This window comes from Priapulus caudatus, unplaced genomic scaffold (assembly GCF_000485595.1).
Source record: "Priapulus caudatus unplaced genomic scaffold, Priapulus_caudatus-5.0.1 Scaffold476, whole genome shotgun sequence".
Taxonomy (NCBI): domain Eukaryota; kingdom Metazoa; phylum Priapulida; class Priapulimorpha; order Priapulimorphida; family Priapulidae; genus Priapulus; species Priapulus caudatus.
In genome coordinates this window covers 101,087-116,665 of record NW_014577537.1, presented here as the reverse complement: position 1 = coordinate 116,665, position 15,579 = coordinate 101,087, and the positions used below count along the sequence as shown (strand labels likewise).

At 43.6% G+C, this 15,579-nt stretch overlaps 1 protein-coding gene across 1 annotated transcript in view; it reads right to left on the bottom strand.

Annotated features, from left to right (window-relative positions):
- The window catches only part of LOC106810816 (myosin-IIIb-like), a 64,925-nt gene that overhangs the window by 27,219 nt on the left and 22,127 nt on the right, over positions 1 to 15,579 (bottom strand). Inside the window, exons 9-23 of the mRNA XM_014814269.1 lie at positions 13,934 to 14,098; positions 13,112 to 13,228; positions 12,686 to 12,790; positions 12,439 to 12,522; positions 11,752 to 11,954; positions 11,465 to 11,554; positions 11,021 to 11,132; positions 10,713 to 10,839; positions 7,174 to 7,318; positions 6,247 to 6,388; positions 5,673 to 5,826; positions 5,313 to 5,404; positions 4,476 to 4,605; positions 4,015 to 4,133; positions 3,564 to 3,685 (exon numbers count right to left, since the gene is read on the bottom strand). Coding sequence (XP_014669755.1) covers positions 3,564 to 3,685; positions 4,015 to 4,133; positions 4,476 to 4,605; positions 5,313 to 5,404; positions 5,673 to 5,826; positions 6,247 to 6,388; positions 7,174 to 7,318; positions 10,713 to 10,839; positions 11,021 to 11,132; positions 11,465 to 11,554; positions 11,752 to 11,954; positions 12,439 to 12,522; positions 12,686 to 12,790; positions 13,112 to 13,228; positions 13,934 to 14,098 — 1,907 coding nt within the window. The remainder of the gene's footprint in view (positions 1 to 3,563; positions 3,686 to 4,014; positions 4,134 to 4,475; positions 4,606 to 5,312; positions 5,405 to 5,672; positions 5,827 to 6,246; positions 6,389 to 7,173; positions 7,319 to 10,712; positions 10,840 to 11,020; positions 11,133 to 11,464; positions 11,555 to 11,751; positions 11,955 to 12,438; positions 12,523 to 12,685; positions 12,791 to 13,111; positions 13,229 to 13,933; positions 14,099 to 15,579) is intronic.

Genomic DNA, 15,579 nt, shown 5'->3' with positions numbered 1-15,579 from the left:
TTGGGTGGGGGGTGGAAGTTAGCTTGTTGTAGCCATGCGGTGGAGGTGGAAAAGTAGCTTGTCGTAAGCCTATGCGAGGGGGGGGGGGGTGGAAGCTAGCATGTGAAGCCATTCGTGCAGTGGAGTTGGGGTGGAAGTAGCTTGTGAAGCCATGCGGGGGTTGAACGAGAACAGAGCCGTGTACAGCCAGTGCGGCCGGGAGGACTGCGGAGGTGGAAGGAGCATGTTTAAGCCATTACAGGGGGTTGGGGGGTGGAAGGAGCATGTTTAAGCCATGCCGGGTAATATGGCTAGTGGGTGGAAGGAGCATATGTTTAAGCCCATACGGGGGGGTTGGGGGCGTGGAAGGAGCAATGTTTAAGCCATGCGGCGGAGTGGAGGGCGTGGGGGTGGACAGCGAGCATGTTTAAGCCCTACGGGGGTTGGGGGGATGGAAGAGAGCATGATTTAAGCCAGCTGCGGGAGATGGGGAGTGCGCGTGGAAGGAGCATGTTTAAGCCATCACCGGGGGCGGTTGAGGGGGTGGAAGGAGCAGTTTAGCCTAACGGGGGTTTGGGGGGTCGGACAGGAGCATTTGTAAGCATGCGGAGTGGGGCATTGTGGTGGAAGGAGCATGTTTAAAGCCATACGGGGTGGGGGGGGAGGAGCCAGTTTAAAGCCATACGGTGGGAGGGTGATGGCGCGAAGGTGTGATAGCCTGTGGAGGGAGCGAGTCGCAGATGCGATAATGCTAAAACGGAGATGGACTATAGATGCAGTGATGTATCGTTGTGTATTGAATAAGTCGTCAAGACGGACATGTTTCAACTTTATATATGAGAGAGGGATAACTTATTAATGTTATGTAAATATGTAATGTATATCAGTAGTGCAAGAGATTTAATCAATTAGGCCAGTATATACCGCCCTTAGATTCTTACCATGTTTAGCCTACAGAAACGAATGCTTGTCGGTTATGGATACTGGATATCAATTGGGCTTGAGAATTTCCACGAATTGTTTAGAACAGCTGATGCATCAACATTGCGAATGAGCAAATCAAGTAGCTACCTTCACACCAGCGCACTATATTGACCTGGGAAATGCGGTCAGTATAGTAGGGTGATGAACTCGACTATCTCTTCTTATCACGATAGGGATTAGCATGTATAGTTGAAAGTAAGTTATATTAAAGTCGAAGTTATAGTCTTGATTCCACAGATACCTTAGACAAATAAATTAATCACTAATCGCACATGTAGAATCCCCATGTTCGCCATTGTAAGCTTTAATTAGGCACAAATTATATGTAGTTGTTTAAACAGTGTAAAAGGATCTCCTTTATTGGTTAATTATTTATTGTTCTGTTAAAAGAAAAGACTAGACACATGCTAACTGTGTTAAGCGAAAATTAAATAATAATTATCATTCAAAACCTGTTTTGCTAGACAAATCGTGCTTCCACAAAAGTTTGTCATATATTGATATAATCTCAAATCTCTGAAAGAAAGTTTGTGAAGATTGTTCTTTTCATGCGAGCAGATACAAGGCTGAGGGAATCGACGGCTGTTAACATCGATTATTGCAGACCGTCGGGTCCGGAACATGTTCTCGCAAAACCCATTGGCGTCTGCTGCGCATTAACTGGACGAGGAAAAGCCATTTCCCTAAGCAACGATACAGTCTACTTGTTGTCGAGTGCTCCATCTATTAATGTTGAATCAGTTTAGGCACACCAGGACATCCGATCAGCCTGCATTACATTGCTTCACAATTCATAAAAATTCTAGCTCATTTTTGACAATGACAAAATTTGGCACACAGGGAGTAATATATGAGTTTCGAATTATTAAAGTGCACTTATCTACACGTTTTCTATTATACTGATCTATATGTGTGTGTGTGTTCGTCGGGCGTGTTGTTATGCGTGATGTGTAGTGTCTCGACTATTATATGCGTCTAAGATCTTCACTGCAGACAAGGGTGTGTGGCCCTGCATGGCTTTCACAAACTACTATCACCCATACATGGCTTACACAAGCTAATATCTCCCCCACATGCTTACACAGGCTGCCATCAGCCCCACCCACACCCTAACCCACCCCACCCCACCCCCTGCATGACTTACACGTGCTCCTGGAACTTGGCAGGCTTCAGCAGCGTGTTGATCTTGTTGACGATCCAGCTGAAGAGGCGTCCGTAGAGCGCCTTCGCCATCGCGTCTCGCACGTTCACCGCCTCGTCGACCGTGTTCACGCGAATAATCGTCTCGCCTCGCGTCACAACCGAGTTCGTCATCAGTGCCTCGAGCAGCTCGCGTGAGTCGACCCCCAGCAGCTGAGCGACTACGGAGAGCGAGACACACGTCAGATAGTTTGTCATCATTGCCTCGAGCAGCTCGCGTGAGTCGACCCCCAGCAGCTGCGCGACTACGGAGAGCGAGACACGTGTCAGAGGCGGTTCGGATCAAGGATAGTTTGGGACCCTGCAAATGTGTTTTCGCATGTGTTCTAAACTAATCCGGGGTGCTAAACTAGGCTTGGTTTGGTGGTTCATCGTTTTGGGTTCCTTCAGGTTGGGGGGGGGGAACGGAGGCGATGGGGTTTTTTTTGTACAGGCTTCGACCGACGTTGCCGTTCGCTTTCTAGCGGGGAGATTGCTGGCCGTAGGGTAGCCCTTTAAAACGGCATGTTCTCGCAGCAAAATGCCTAGATATACCTACTGTGAGCTCGTCTATGTTGCAAAAATTAACTACAACTCATTTGTATTACTATTTTTATAACATTTCTTCACAAAATCTAAACGAGAGTACTTGTCTTACGAAAGTAGCACAACAGTGATGTTTACACATCCAGGACACAGCCGAGCGATCGTTAACAGTTCTTTCTGTGATAAAACAAGTTATAATTCATTATTATATGTTTGCTGTGTACAGTACAATTAAGTAACAGAATTGTAAAATTTGTTTAAATCACGTGTTATCCACTTTACTTATGCAATCAGGAAATAAATATAGTGTTTTCTTTCCAGGAACTATTTTCACTAGCGTACCACCTTCACTCAACATAATTTATGCGCCGAATAACTCTGTCGGACGTTGTATCAAAATCCTCTAGTTCGGAGCACATTTCTGGCTCAATAAGAAGATTTCGTAATATTTGCATACTGCAAGTATGCTCACAGTAGAGGTGTATGAAGGCTTTTTGTTGCGAGGTTTATCCACTTTAAACTCCTTTCTACAGGGAGGGGGTGTTGTTTTGACAGGGGTCGGCCGACGATAAGGACGTGATGATGGCCGTTTACTTAGGGCTATTTTAGTTAGTAGCATTAGTCAGCAGTTTTAGTCACTGGCTTTCTGTTGAGCAGAGTAAATGTCATAGACGTTTAGCCTAAGCTTAGCACCGCTGCTCACCAGTGGAGTTTCACATTACTATGCTTACAATATAGCATAACATTAATGCAATTACGTCACCTTAAATAATACAAGCAAATATTATTTCACAAAATATATAAATTTGCATAAATATTTATCACTTCCCAGTAAGTAACCATAGCATTAATGTGTCCGTATGTTTAAACTGCACCTGACAAAGAGCGGCGTTCCGGCAACCATTTTGGTAAGCAGGTCCATAAGGGAGTATCTGAAGTAGGTGGAGACGGTCTGTTGAGCTCGGGTCTGACTTCCATTCACAGAAGCACCGCTCTGCTGTAACAGATAGGAATCGAATATGAAAACTTGGAATTGGTGCTGCATGAAGACACGAAGGACAACTCACAGTAATCGTGACATGTACACACATCTAATACTGCTAACATTCTTCATCTGATCTTCAACAGGTCAACATATTGTCTACGAGCAGGTTGACAATAATAAAATATTCTCCTATTATCTATTAACACGTAAAATTAGAAAGTGTGAGTAATATATAACTGAGATCATAATCACTTTCATACACTAAAAACGTTGCTTAGGCAATTAAGGATTAGTGTTTAACATAATCATCTTATAGACTACAGAATAAATAAAATAATTACTCTGCTGCAAGACTTTATGTTAAAGACAGAGCCACCTAGTGGTGACTGTGATAAAGACTGCAGTGATGAAGCAGAGGATCCTAATGGTGATCCACCACCATTCGCTGTACACAAGTGACCTAGAATTATAATGAATCTAATATTTAATATATTAAATTGACGCTTTATAGAGCCTCTTACACCAGCGATTTCATACATAATTTATTTCTCATCATACTTTCGCCAATCTTAATTGTTACTAACACAATGCAACAATGCCACCAACACGAACGAATTTTTGGTAAAAAGTTTTTTTTAACTCATTAACACGCATCCTGGCTAATTAGACTGACTAATCACTCTGAGTAAATTATTATGAATATAAAAATGGTAAATAATGAAATGAGCCCATAGAACAAAGGATATTATTTGCACATATCTAGACACAAACTTGTACAAAATCAGAAATCACATCTGCTCACCGGTCTTCGTCAGGGGACTGCTGAAGATGGATCTAACAACAGCGACATCAGACACGCGCAGCAGCTGAGAGATCTCGGGAACCAGGTAGTCTCTGTTCTTCTGCAGGAACCCTGCTGCATCATACTCAACCTGGAAAGCATCGTATGGAAACACTGTCACACAACGTACGAACAAACAGTACAAACAAACTTACACGCTGCAAGGCTAACTTGCCGACGAACAGTAAAACTATCAAACCTTTACATTACTAAATGTACACGGTGCAATGGTATGCTTTACAAAGACTGTAACATCATCAAACTTATACCGGCGCACATACATCACTAAAGATTATCAATATTATGTATGTGTTCTGCTTATACACTGCATTGCTATTTTGCACTTTTACTGTAACATCAGAAAACCGTTTTCACACCATTTCTCCATGTACGCGTAGAGATTTTTCACCAAAATTACTGATGATCAATATATTTATGACCTGATTACTAAACGTTGTAAAAAATTAATGTTGTTAAAAATCTGTCGAACTGTTAATTCCAACTGATCCTCATGTTTCACTATACCACACAACGGCAGACGTGTAGTGCCAATTATCAAATAAGTGAGTGTAATGTAATCCAATTAATCATAATTTTAGTCATGCTTTCGTGGGTGGAAGTACCATACTGACTATGATTGATACTGAAAGCTCAGATATATTGATTGGCACGCTTTCTCATTCCATCCAATGAAGAACTAATTGAGCAATAATTAAATTATATCCCAATGGAAAACACAACCGAACACAAAGGAGAAGAGATGAGTCATTGTCTGTGAGTATCTGAAATGCCATTTACCTTGCCCGCATAGTGCTGCACCACAAACGTACAGGAATTGTCCGACTTGGGCCTGATATAATGCTGTGACTTGATGTTGTTGTTGAACTTGTCTGCAGTGAAGATTAGACCATAAATAGTCGTACACACACATGCACGCACACACGCACACGAACACACACACACACACACATATATATCAGTATATATAGAAAACGTGTAGAAATGACTTTAATAATTCGAAACTATATTTACTCTGTGTTGCCAAATTTGTCATTTCAAAATGAGCTAGAATTTTTATGAATTTGTGAACAAGTAACTGCAGGCTGATCGCTGTCCAGTGTGCTAAAACTATCAACATCTAATAGGATGGACACTCACCAACAAGAGACTTATTCGTTGCCTTAGGGAAATGGCTTTCCTCGTCCAGTAATGCCAGCAGACCCATGGGTTTTGCGAGAAACATGTCCAGGACCGGACGGTTGTCAATAAAGTCGATGTTACTGCCGTCGATTCCCTCAGCCTTGTATTCTGCCTGCAGTGTAAAAGAACAATCTTCACAAACTTTCTTTCAGAGATTTGAGATTCATATCAATATATGACAAACTTTTCGTGGAACACATTTGTCTAGCAAAACAGTTTTGAATGGATAAATTGTACAATTATTTCCCGTAACACATTAGCATGTGTTAGTGTTTTATTTTAACAGAAAATAAAATAATTAGGCCAATAAAGGTAGATCCCTTACACTGTTTAACATACTTACAAAATCTGTGCATATTAAACTACAATGGCGAACATGTGGATTTCTACATACGCAGATAGTGATATTATTGTCAATGCTATGTGGGAATCCAAACTATAACTTCACTTAATATAACTTAATTTCACTATAACATTGCTAATCCCTATTAGTGAAAACAAGAGATGGTCGATTCATCAACATATACTGTACCATTTCCCAGGCAAATATGTGCTGGTTGAAGTAGTACTGGATTTGCTCATTCGCTATGTTGATGCACAGCTGTTCAAACGAATTTCGTGGGAAATTCTCAAAGCCAAAGATATCCAGTATCCCAACCGACAAGCATTCGTTTCTGTAGGCAAACATGGTAATGAATCAAGCAGTATATATGACTATTGATTAAATCTCTGCAACCACTGATAACATTACATATTACATTAACATAATAAATACCCTCTCTCATATATAAAGTTGACAAAATCTCCCGTCTATGAACGACTTCTTCAAACGACAACGAACCACACTGCATCTATCAGCCATCCACTTTTACATACCATCTGCGACTCCTCCCCTCCACAGCTACACACTTCCCCATCACCCCACTCCCGCATGGCTTAAACATGCTCCTTCCACCCACCCCTACTCCCGCATGGCTTAAACATGCTCCTTCCACCCACCCCCACTCCCGCACGGACTTACACGCGCTCCGTTCACCCCCGCCATGGCTTTCACAAGCTACTCACCCCACCCCAACACCCCGCCATATGCTTTCACAAGCTACTTCCACACCCACACCCGCATGGCTTACACATCAGCTACTTCCACCCCACCCCCGCATGGACTTTCACAGCTACTTCCACCCCCAACCCCCCGCATGGCTTTTACACAGCTACTTCCCCCCCACCCCCCGCCATAGCTTCCAGCAAGCTACTTCTACCCCACCACCCCGATGGTCTTCTTCACAAGCTACTTCCCCCCCACCTTCCCGCATAGCTTACACAAAACTACTATCACCCATACATTGGCTTACACGCAAGCTTAATATCTCCCCCACACTGCATCGTACCACAGCTGCTTATTCAGCCCCACCCACACCCTGCAATCCCACCCCAACCCCACCCCCATGCAATGACTTACACGTGCTCCTGGAACTTTGGCAGCGCTTCGCAGACCCCGTGTTGACTCTTGTTGACGATCCAGCTCGAAGAGGCCGTCCGTGAGCGCCCGCCATCGCGCCGTCTCGCAACGTTCCACCGCCTGCATCGACCGTGTTCACGCGCGGCTGCGATAGCATCGTCTTCGTCTCGCGTCAACCAAACCGCAGTTGCTCAATCCAGTCGCCTCAAGCTAGCTCGCGCTGAGTCGCACCCCCAGCAGCCTGACGCGGACTTCGCAGACGGAGCCGAGAACACACGTCAAGAAGTTTGTCATCAGTGACCTCGAGCAGCTCGGCGTGAGTCGACCCCAGCAGCCTGCGCGACTACGGAGCGAAGACATGCGTCTGATAATTTGTCATCAATTGCCTCGAGCAGCTCGCGTGAGTCGGACCCCCAGCAATGCTGCGCGACTACGGAGCGAGACATGCCGTCTGATAATATCATTGCGCCCCCTCGAAGCGCGCTCGCGTGAGTCGACCCCCAGCAGCTGCCGCCGGACTACGGAGCGAGACATGCGGCTCTGATAAACTTTGTCATCATTGCCTCGAGCAGCTCGCGGTGAGTCGACCCAGCGTACTCGCGCGACTACGGAGCGAGACATGCGTCTGATAATTTGTCATCATGGCCTCCGAGCAGCTCGCAGTGAGTCGACCCCCAGCAGCTGCCGCCGACTCGGAGCGAGACATGCGTCTGATTAATTTGTCATCTTGCCTCGAGCAGCTCGCGGGTTGAGTCGACCCCAAGCAGCTGCGCGACTACGGACGCCGAGACATGCGTCTGCATAATTTGTCATTCATTGCTCGAGCAGCCTCGCGTGAGTCGACCCCCAGAGCTGCGCGTCTACGGAGCGGCGACATGCGTTGATAAACTTCGCTCGCAATCATTGCCTCGAGCAGCTCGCAGTGAGTCGACCCCAGCGCTTGCCGCGACTACGGAGCCGAGACATGACCGTCTGATTAAATTTGTCATCATATGCTTCGAGCCAGCTCGCGTGAGTCGACCCCCAGCAGCTGCCGCGACTTACGGAGAGCCGAGACATGCGGTCTGATAATTTAGATCATCATTGCCTCGAGCAGCTCGCCTGTTGAGTCGCGCCCCCAGCAGCCTGCCGATACGGAGCGAGGACATGCCGTCTGATAATTTGTCACTCATTGCCTCGAGCTAGCTCGGCCTGTGAGTCGACCCCAGCAGCTGCGCGACTTACGGAGCGCAGACACTGCGTCTGAAATTTGTCATCATTGCCTTAACAGAAGACCTCGCCGTGAGTACGACCCCCAGCAGCTTCTGCGCGACTACGGAGCGTAGACATGCGTCTGACTACATTTGTCATCTTGCTCGGCAGCAGCCTCGCGTGAGTCGAACCCCCAGCAGCTGCGCCACTACGACGCGGACATGCGCTCTGATAATTTGTCCATTCATTGCTCGCAGCAGCTCGCGTGCAGTCGCACCCCAGCAGCCTGCCCGCGACTACGGGAGCGAGACATGGCGGTCTGATATTTGTCATCATTGCCCTCGAGCCAAGCTCGCGGTGAGTCGACCCCCAGCAGCTGGGCGACTACGGGAGCGAAGGACATGGGTCTGACTAATTTGGCACTCATTGCCTCCGAGCAGGCTCGCGTGGAGTCGACCCCAGCAGCTGCGCGACTACGAGAGAGCCGAGACACACTTCAGAAGGGACAGCTTTTCAGATCAAGGATAGTTTGGCGACACTGCAACATTGTGTATTTCGCATTGTGTTCTAAACTAATCGGGGTGCTAACAACTAGCGGCTTGTGTTTGGTTGGTTTCATCGTTTTGCGGTTCCTTCAGGTTGAGGGGGGGGGGGAAACGGAGGCGATGTTTGTTTTTTTGTACAGGCTCAATCGACCGACGTTGCCGATCGCTTTCGTCAGCGGAGAGATTGCGTGAGCCGTTAGGGTAGCCCTTTAAAACGGCAATGTTCTCGCCAGCCAAAAGCCTAGAATACTACTGTACGCCTCGTCTATGCCTTGCAACCAACTTTAACTCACAACTCATCTGTGCTCATTCACCTACATTTTTTAACATTTCTTCACAAAATCTAAACGAGAGTACTTGTCTACGAAAGTAGCCAACGTGATGTTTACACATCCAGGACACAGCCCGAGCGATTCGCTTAACAGTTCTTTTCTTGATAAACAAGTTAGTATTCATTATTATACTGTTTGCTGTGTACAGTACAATAAGTAAGCAGAATTGTGACAATCTTGTTTAAAATCACGCTGTTATCCACATTTACTTATGCAATCAGGAAATGAATATAGTGTTTTCTTTCCAGGAATATATTTCCACTAGGTACCACCTTCAACTCAGACATACATTTATGCCCGAATAACTCTGTCGGGCGTTTTTATCAAAAGTCTCTAGTTCGGAGCACAATTTTCTGGCGTCAATAAGAAGATTTCGCGTAATATTTGCATACTGCAAGTATGGCTCCACAGTAGAGGTGTATGAAGGCTTTTTGTTGCGAGGTTTTATCCACTTTAAACTCCTTTCTACAGGGGGGGTGCACCTTGGCCTAAGAGCCCGGTGTTGTATTTGACAGGAGGTCGGCACGACGATAAGGACGTGATGATAGGCCGTTTACCTTAGTGCTATTTTAGTTGCTAGTTAGCATTAGTCAGCATGTTTTAGTTCACTGGCTTTCATGTTGAGCGAGTAACTCTATTCAGAGAGTTTAGCCCTCAAGCTTAGCACCCGCTCTCACAGTGCGATGTTTCACATTACTATGCTTACAATATAGCATAACCTTAATGCGATTACGTTACCTTAAATAATACAAGCAATTTTTCAAAAAATATAATAAAAATTTAGATATATACAGTAGCTTTGCCACTGTAGAAATACAGAGAGACATAGAGACAGAAAGAAAAAGATCTAGAGAGAAGAAGAGCAGAGCAGAGAGAATAGAGATGAGAAAGAAAGAAAGAGAGAGAGAGAGAGAGAGAGAGAGAGAGAGACAGAGAGAGAGAAAGAGAGAGAGAGAGAGAGGCACGGTGCTCATTATGAAGGTGAAGGTGGTGGTGCTCTCCGCGACGTCACAAATATCTTCTCATTTCGAGAGGCTTGGTGCATTATGGAGCTTTTTGGCTGCTATATGCACTGCTTAACCATTATAATGGTAATAACATACAGCGATAATTTCATTTCGGATTTCACAGTACTTGCTTTGTCGCCAGGTAATAATTTGGAATTAAGTTTTTTAGATTTGTAAGCATTCAATTTCAATGCAGCACTCAATTGGCACATTTAAATTTTAGATGAAAGTAAATAAATGCTCTTTGCTAAAATAAACAGCCAACTGCTTAAGCAATTACTACAGCTTGGTGGGCATTTGCTTGGTAACTGAAATCAAAACCAAGAACCTTTTTCTGACATAGAAATAGGGTTGCCGAGCATGCACAGTTGAAATGCAAAGATGGCTTAATTACACAGTGCAATATTATTAATAGATAATATTTAGACTAAGTATAGAAACCCTGCTCTAAGAAGCACACTAACCAATGGGCAGCTGCTGAGGGTTAGCCACCACGCTCCTATCTGAGAGATGCTTTGCCTCCTTTCGCTTAAAGTCTATGTCTCCTATTTGCAAAATGGCTGCCAAGATGCTGTAGGCTGACGTCACTTCCTGCAACAGATATAGCATATTCTGCCCCACTGCTTGTGATTCCAGGTGGTATTTTGGAATCTTCTCGGAATGCATGCAGTCGAGTGTTATTTCGTGTGAAATTTCATTAGGGCAAACAGTGAAATTGTTGTAAAAACATCCATAGTAAAAGACCAATGGCGTCTGCTGTAAAATCGCGAACCTGTTCCTTGAATCCTATGCGCTCAAAGCAATGCTGGATGGCTTTAAACCTGACCTTTCGAACCGAGATTGTCGATATATCACGTGTTGTCTGTTGATAGTCTCCAAGATACCTGCACGTAAAAATACAAGTTATTTAGCAGTTAAATTAGCAATCAGTAATATATATGTATGTGTGTGTGTGTGCGTGCGTGCGTGCGTGCGTGCATGCATGCGTGCGTTACACACACAGGCAGACGCAGATGCACACGCAGATGCACACGCACACGCACATGCACACACAGCACAACTATAACACTTTGAATATATTGTATATATCCATGTATCATATTTATGTAGATCATCTGTGAAGAAAATGTCGTGGAGCATTCTGTCATAAATATTATAACAACAACAGTACTATACAGAATAAACTAACAGAATAACACTGAACCACAGTGCATACCTGTGCCTGTCAGCATCCTTCAGGTGGTACCTTTTCTCATGTCTTAGACCTTCATAGATGTAGTAGAAAATGTGAAAGTTTCGCTCCCCGCTGCAAACAATTTAAAATGTCTTAAATTACTCTTTTCAGCTTAACACGATTTATCTGGCATTGAGGCATAATTATCAATTCTGTAGATATTGCGGGATGTAAATTCGAATTACTATTCAAGTTACAGATGCTGCACCAACATGAGTTTATGCCCATACAGGCTTAAAATATTTTTTACAAGTAGTATGTGAACATACCTGGCCTGGCTGATGACTCGTGACTTTTCCAGTAGGTACTCAGACAGGCAAGCCCCTGTGACCTTCCCATTTGGCGTGAAGGTCATTTCCAAATACTTTCCAAATCTGCTCGAGTTGTCGTTGATGCCGGTCTTGGCATTACCAAATGCTTCCAGCAGAGGATTTACCTGAAGGATCCTGTCCTCCAATGTTCGATTTGGAGCCTACACGTAAAGCAAATTAAAGAAATTTACAATCCTGTTTTAAAAGGGATCATGGTTTTTGGGTACAAATATTGTACTCGCTTTCTTGTCTGTAACACCAGTTACTGCTGACCCAACCTAACACGAGTTTCTGCTAATGCAGTGACCACGTGCAGTTTTACGTGAAAAAGTATTGTGTGCAAAACATTCGTTCCTATCATGGTATTAACTATTTTCGTTACAGCTGACTTGCTCTAAATGATAATTCCAGGGATCTATGTCCCACATAATGCTCCTCGGTAACCACGGTACTTTAGTGTAGGTAGGTAGGTTAGCAAATTTCTCATAGCACTATAGTCATACACACATAAGTTCAATAATTAACCTGCCGATTAAGAAACCTTTTTTTAAGGAGACATTAATTTCACATGCAGATTGTACCATTACACAAAAATGGTTCTCTGAAGCGTGTGCCATACACATTTCCACCAGTTCACATGCATACCTTTCCTAGCATCGTCAGTTGTTGCACAAGTAAGTTTGCACTCTCGGTTTTGCCGGCACCACTCTCTCCACTGATGATTACACACTGCAAACAAATACACGAGTAAATGATCAGTTACCACACAGCTTGCTATAAACAAGATTCCTGCGACCGTAATTACGGCATGTCACATTTTCCAATTAAGCGTGCTCCGCAATCAATTATTACAGAGTAAATGCAGTTTTAATGTGCTTTTCGCATGCGTTACCTGACTCTGCTTGTAATGCACCATTCCCTGGAAGGCTGCATCAGCCACACCAAATATATGTGGTGGATTTGCGCTCTTGCTGGCATTCATATAGTCTCTAGACGTCTAAAACAACATTTCTATTAATGAATTCATATTCAGTCATGTACAAGGAACATACAAGGTGCTAAAGTACAAAGAACATACAACAGGTCATTTTAAGATGTAACAACTTGTACAGATATTTGCACAAGGAATCTGCATCTGATGGAAAAATGGATAAATGGAGCCAAACCAAGCATTTAAAAACCGGATAAAAGAACCTGCTATAACCAAATGTACCATCTATTAAGTGGGGGTCACGGGGAAATTTTGGTTCAGGAAACAAGGAAGTTTGTTCTGTCATTTGGGTAGGAATGCATAGTACAGTAAACACCACAAACCAACCTCATCATTGTAGATGGTGAGTGGACAGAAGGGGTTGACAGCTATCAGGATGTCACCTATATACGTGTAGATTTGGCCTGCATTATATCGGTTCTCCAAGTGCTGAACTATCACATCCTAGAGCAGGGAAAAAATTTGCACTCTTGGGATTTAAACTATTTATAGCAAGCACGCAACCATACAGCCTCGTGGATAATTTACATGTACATAAAACGTTGATTAAACTTAAAAAGATAATAATTACACACAAAAAACGATTCCACTCTACAAAAAACTACCACCTCTGCCTTTATTAAATTATTAAGTTCTGTATTTTTATGCTACTCATACATTATATTAAGTGACAAACGAATTTATCAATTAGAATTTCTAGATTACACACCTGCAAAATAAAGCAAGCTAAACATTTTATGTTCTTTGTCTGGAACTGAAGACCAAATCAGTTATAACCAGACACCAGGTGATAAAATTAGATAAACTTGATCTGCTATAAACTCCATCCATATTTTTTATGCATGTCTATATTACGCACATCACATCATATAATCCGGAGTTAATGAGACAAATTGTTTGTCTCATTAACTCCTGATATAATGCATATACGCTGATTTTTATAATACAATATAACCAAATTTCCAACAAATTTGTACACATAAATGCTGCATCAAACATCAGAAGAAGCATTTTGTTTTTCAACGTCATACAAAAATCAAATACATACATGACGAATACACCTCAGTAGTTTGTTTCTCACTGCGCAAAACGCGAGTGCCGATCACACGGACGAAAACCATAAATCGATACATTCAATCGCTAACTTACATCATCGAGAATCTCTAGCTGGGCCAAGTCGTTGACCATTACTGTTTCGCGCTTCGACTTGCGCTTCGACTTCAGCTTGCCATGCTTCGTGGTCACCTCCGGCTCAGTCTCCACCCGACCGTACTCCACCTGCTTCTGAATGAGCTGCATCAGATGTCTCCTGATCTGCAAGTACCGGTCAGACAAACTTGACTTCTCGCTCAAACGATAATCTCGAAGCCTGTCGCATAGTCCGTGCCGATTACCACGATTAATGGAGGTAATTTGCATGCAATCATGAAAAGCATGGTCAACAGAACATCTTAACGTTAATGCCACATCACCTTCCTATATAATTTATCATCATGCCTGATAGAACAGACAGACACCGTCTCACGCAGACGAATAAATTAATATCACATAAGTCAACTTGCAGTGCATAGAAACGTTATGCTACTCAACAACCTGTGCAACATCCATGTATTTCTCAAACTCATTGCATCTGCAGGGATCAAAATTAGATTTTCATTATGGTATCCATTCGTGATAACAGGTATTGAAATCTGGTATCCCCCCCCAAAGATCTGGTATCCCATTTTTTGGATAGCAATTTCAACAATGTTGGTATCAAAAATCTTTAAATATGCAATAATAGCGTTTGAAAATTATTAATATATAATGTAATTATATAAAAACATAAAAACAGATTCACAGATATGCACAGACAAGTACACTGCAGACGTATTAGGCATGTTCACACACAAGAAAAACCGCGATGCTAATCGCGATGGAAATACCGAGATAATTATGCCCTTGTTCACACAGGCAGAAATATCTCGCTCATCGCCGAGCGGGATAATTCTATTAATCGAACTGCGCATGCCTGATATCAAGCCGGAATATAACCCTTCCGGTCGCGCGCGCGCGAATTATGTACTACCGGGATTCGAGTTCGGTGTTCGATTCCACGTACACGGCAGTGCAGACGTTGGTAGTAGTCTAGCTCTATGTTACGTTACGTTAACGTATGCTACTCTACGTCTGCACGTATTTACGTAAACATATCGTATTGTTAGTACAGAGTCGAGACTGCATCTTTTCAGATTGAATTGAGATCGGCGATTAACCCTCCTTTTTTGAAACATGCCAAAACGGCCAAGTCTTGCTGCCAAGATGTATCAGCGAATTCGACGGCGACTTCGAGCGTTCACACACACGCCGCCGCGCGGTGCAATTAATCGCGCTAATTCCCAAATAATCGCCTAAAGTGCGATTTGCAGCGCGATGCTGATCGTGATACGTAGTGAGATTTTTGCGTTCACACTTGTAAAAATCTCTAGATTTCGATCACGATGCAACAACCGAGATTTGCATCCCGCTAATACCCGCCAGTGTGAACGCGCCTATTGTCTAGACGCACTGTCTGGTTTGCTTGATACAATGTATACACATCACATCAGATCGCGCGCACTCGCTCTACGTGCACTTGCTCAGATGTGCTGCCATATAAAGTTGATAACTCAACAAGCACTATCGCGATTTTGACGACTTTTTTTTACTATCCCGGCGGGATACCAAGCATTGAAATCTGGTATCCAACACAAGAATCTACTATCTCGCGGATATCGGGATACCGCTAATTTCGACCCCTGATCTGTAAGCTGGCA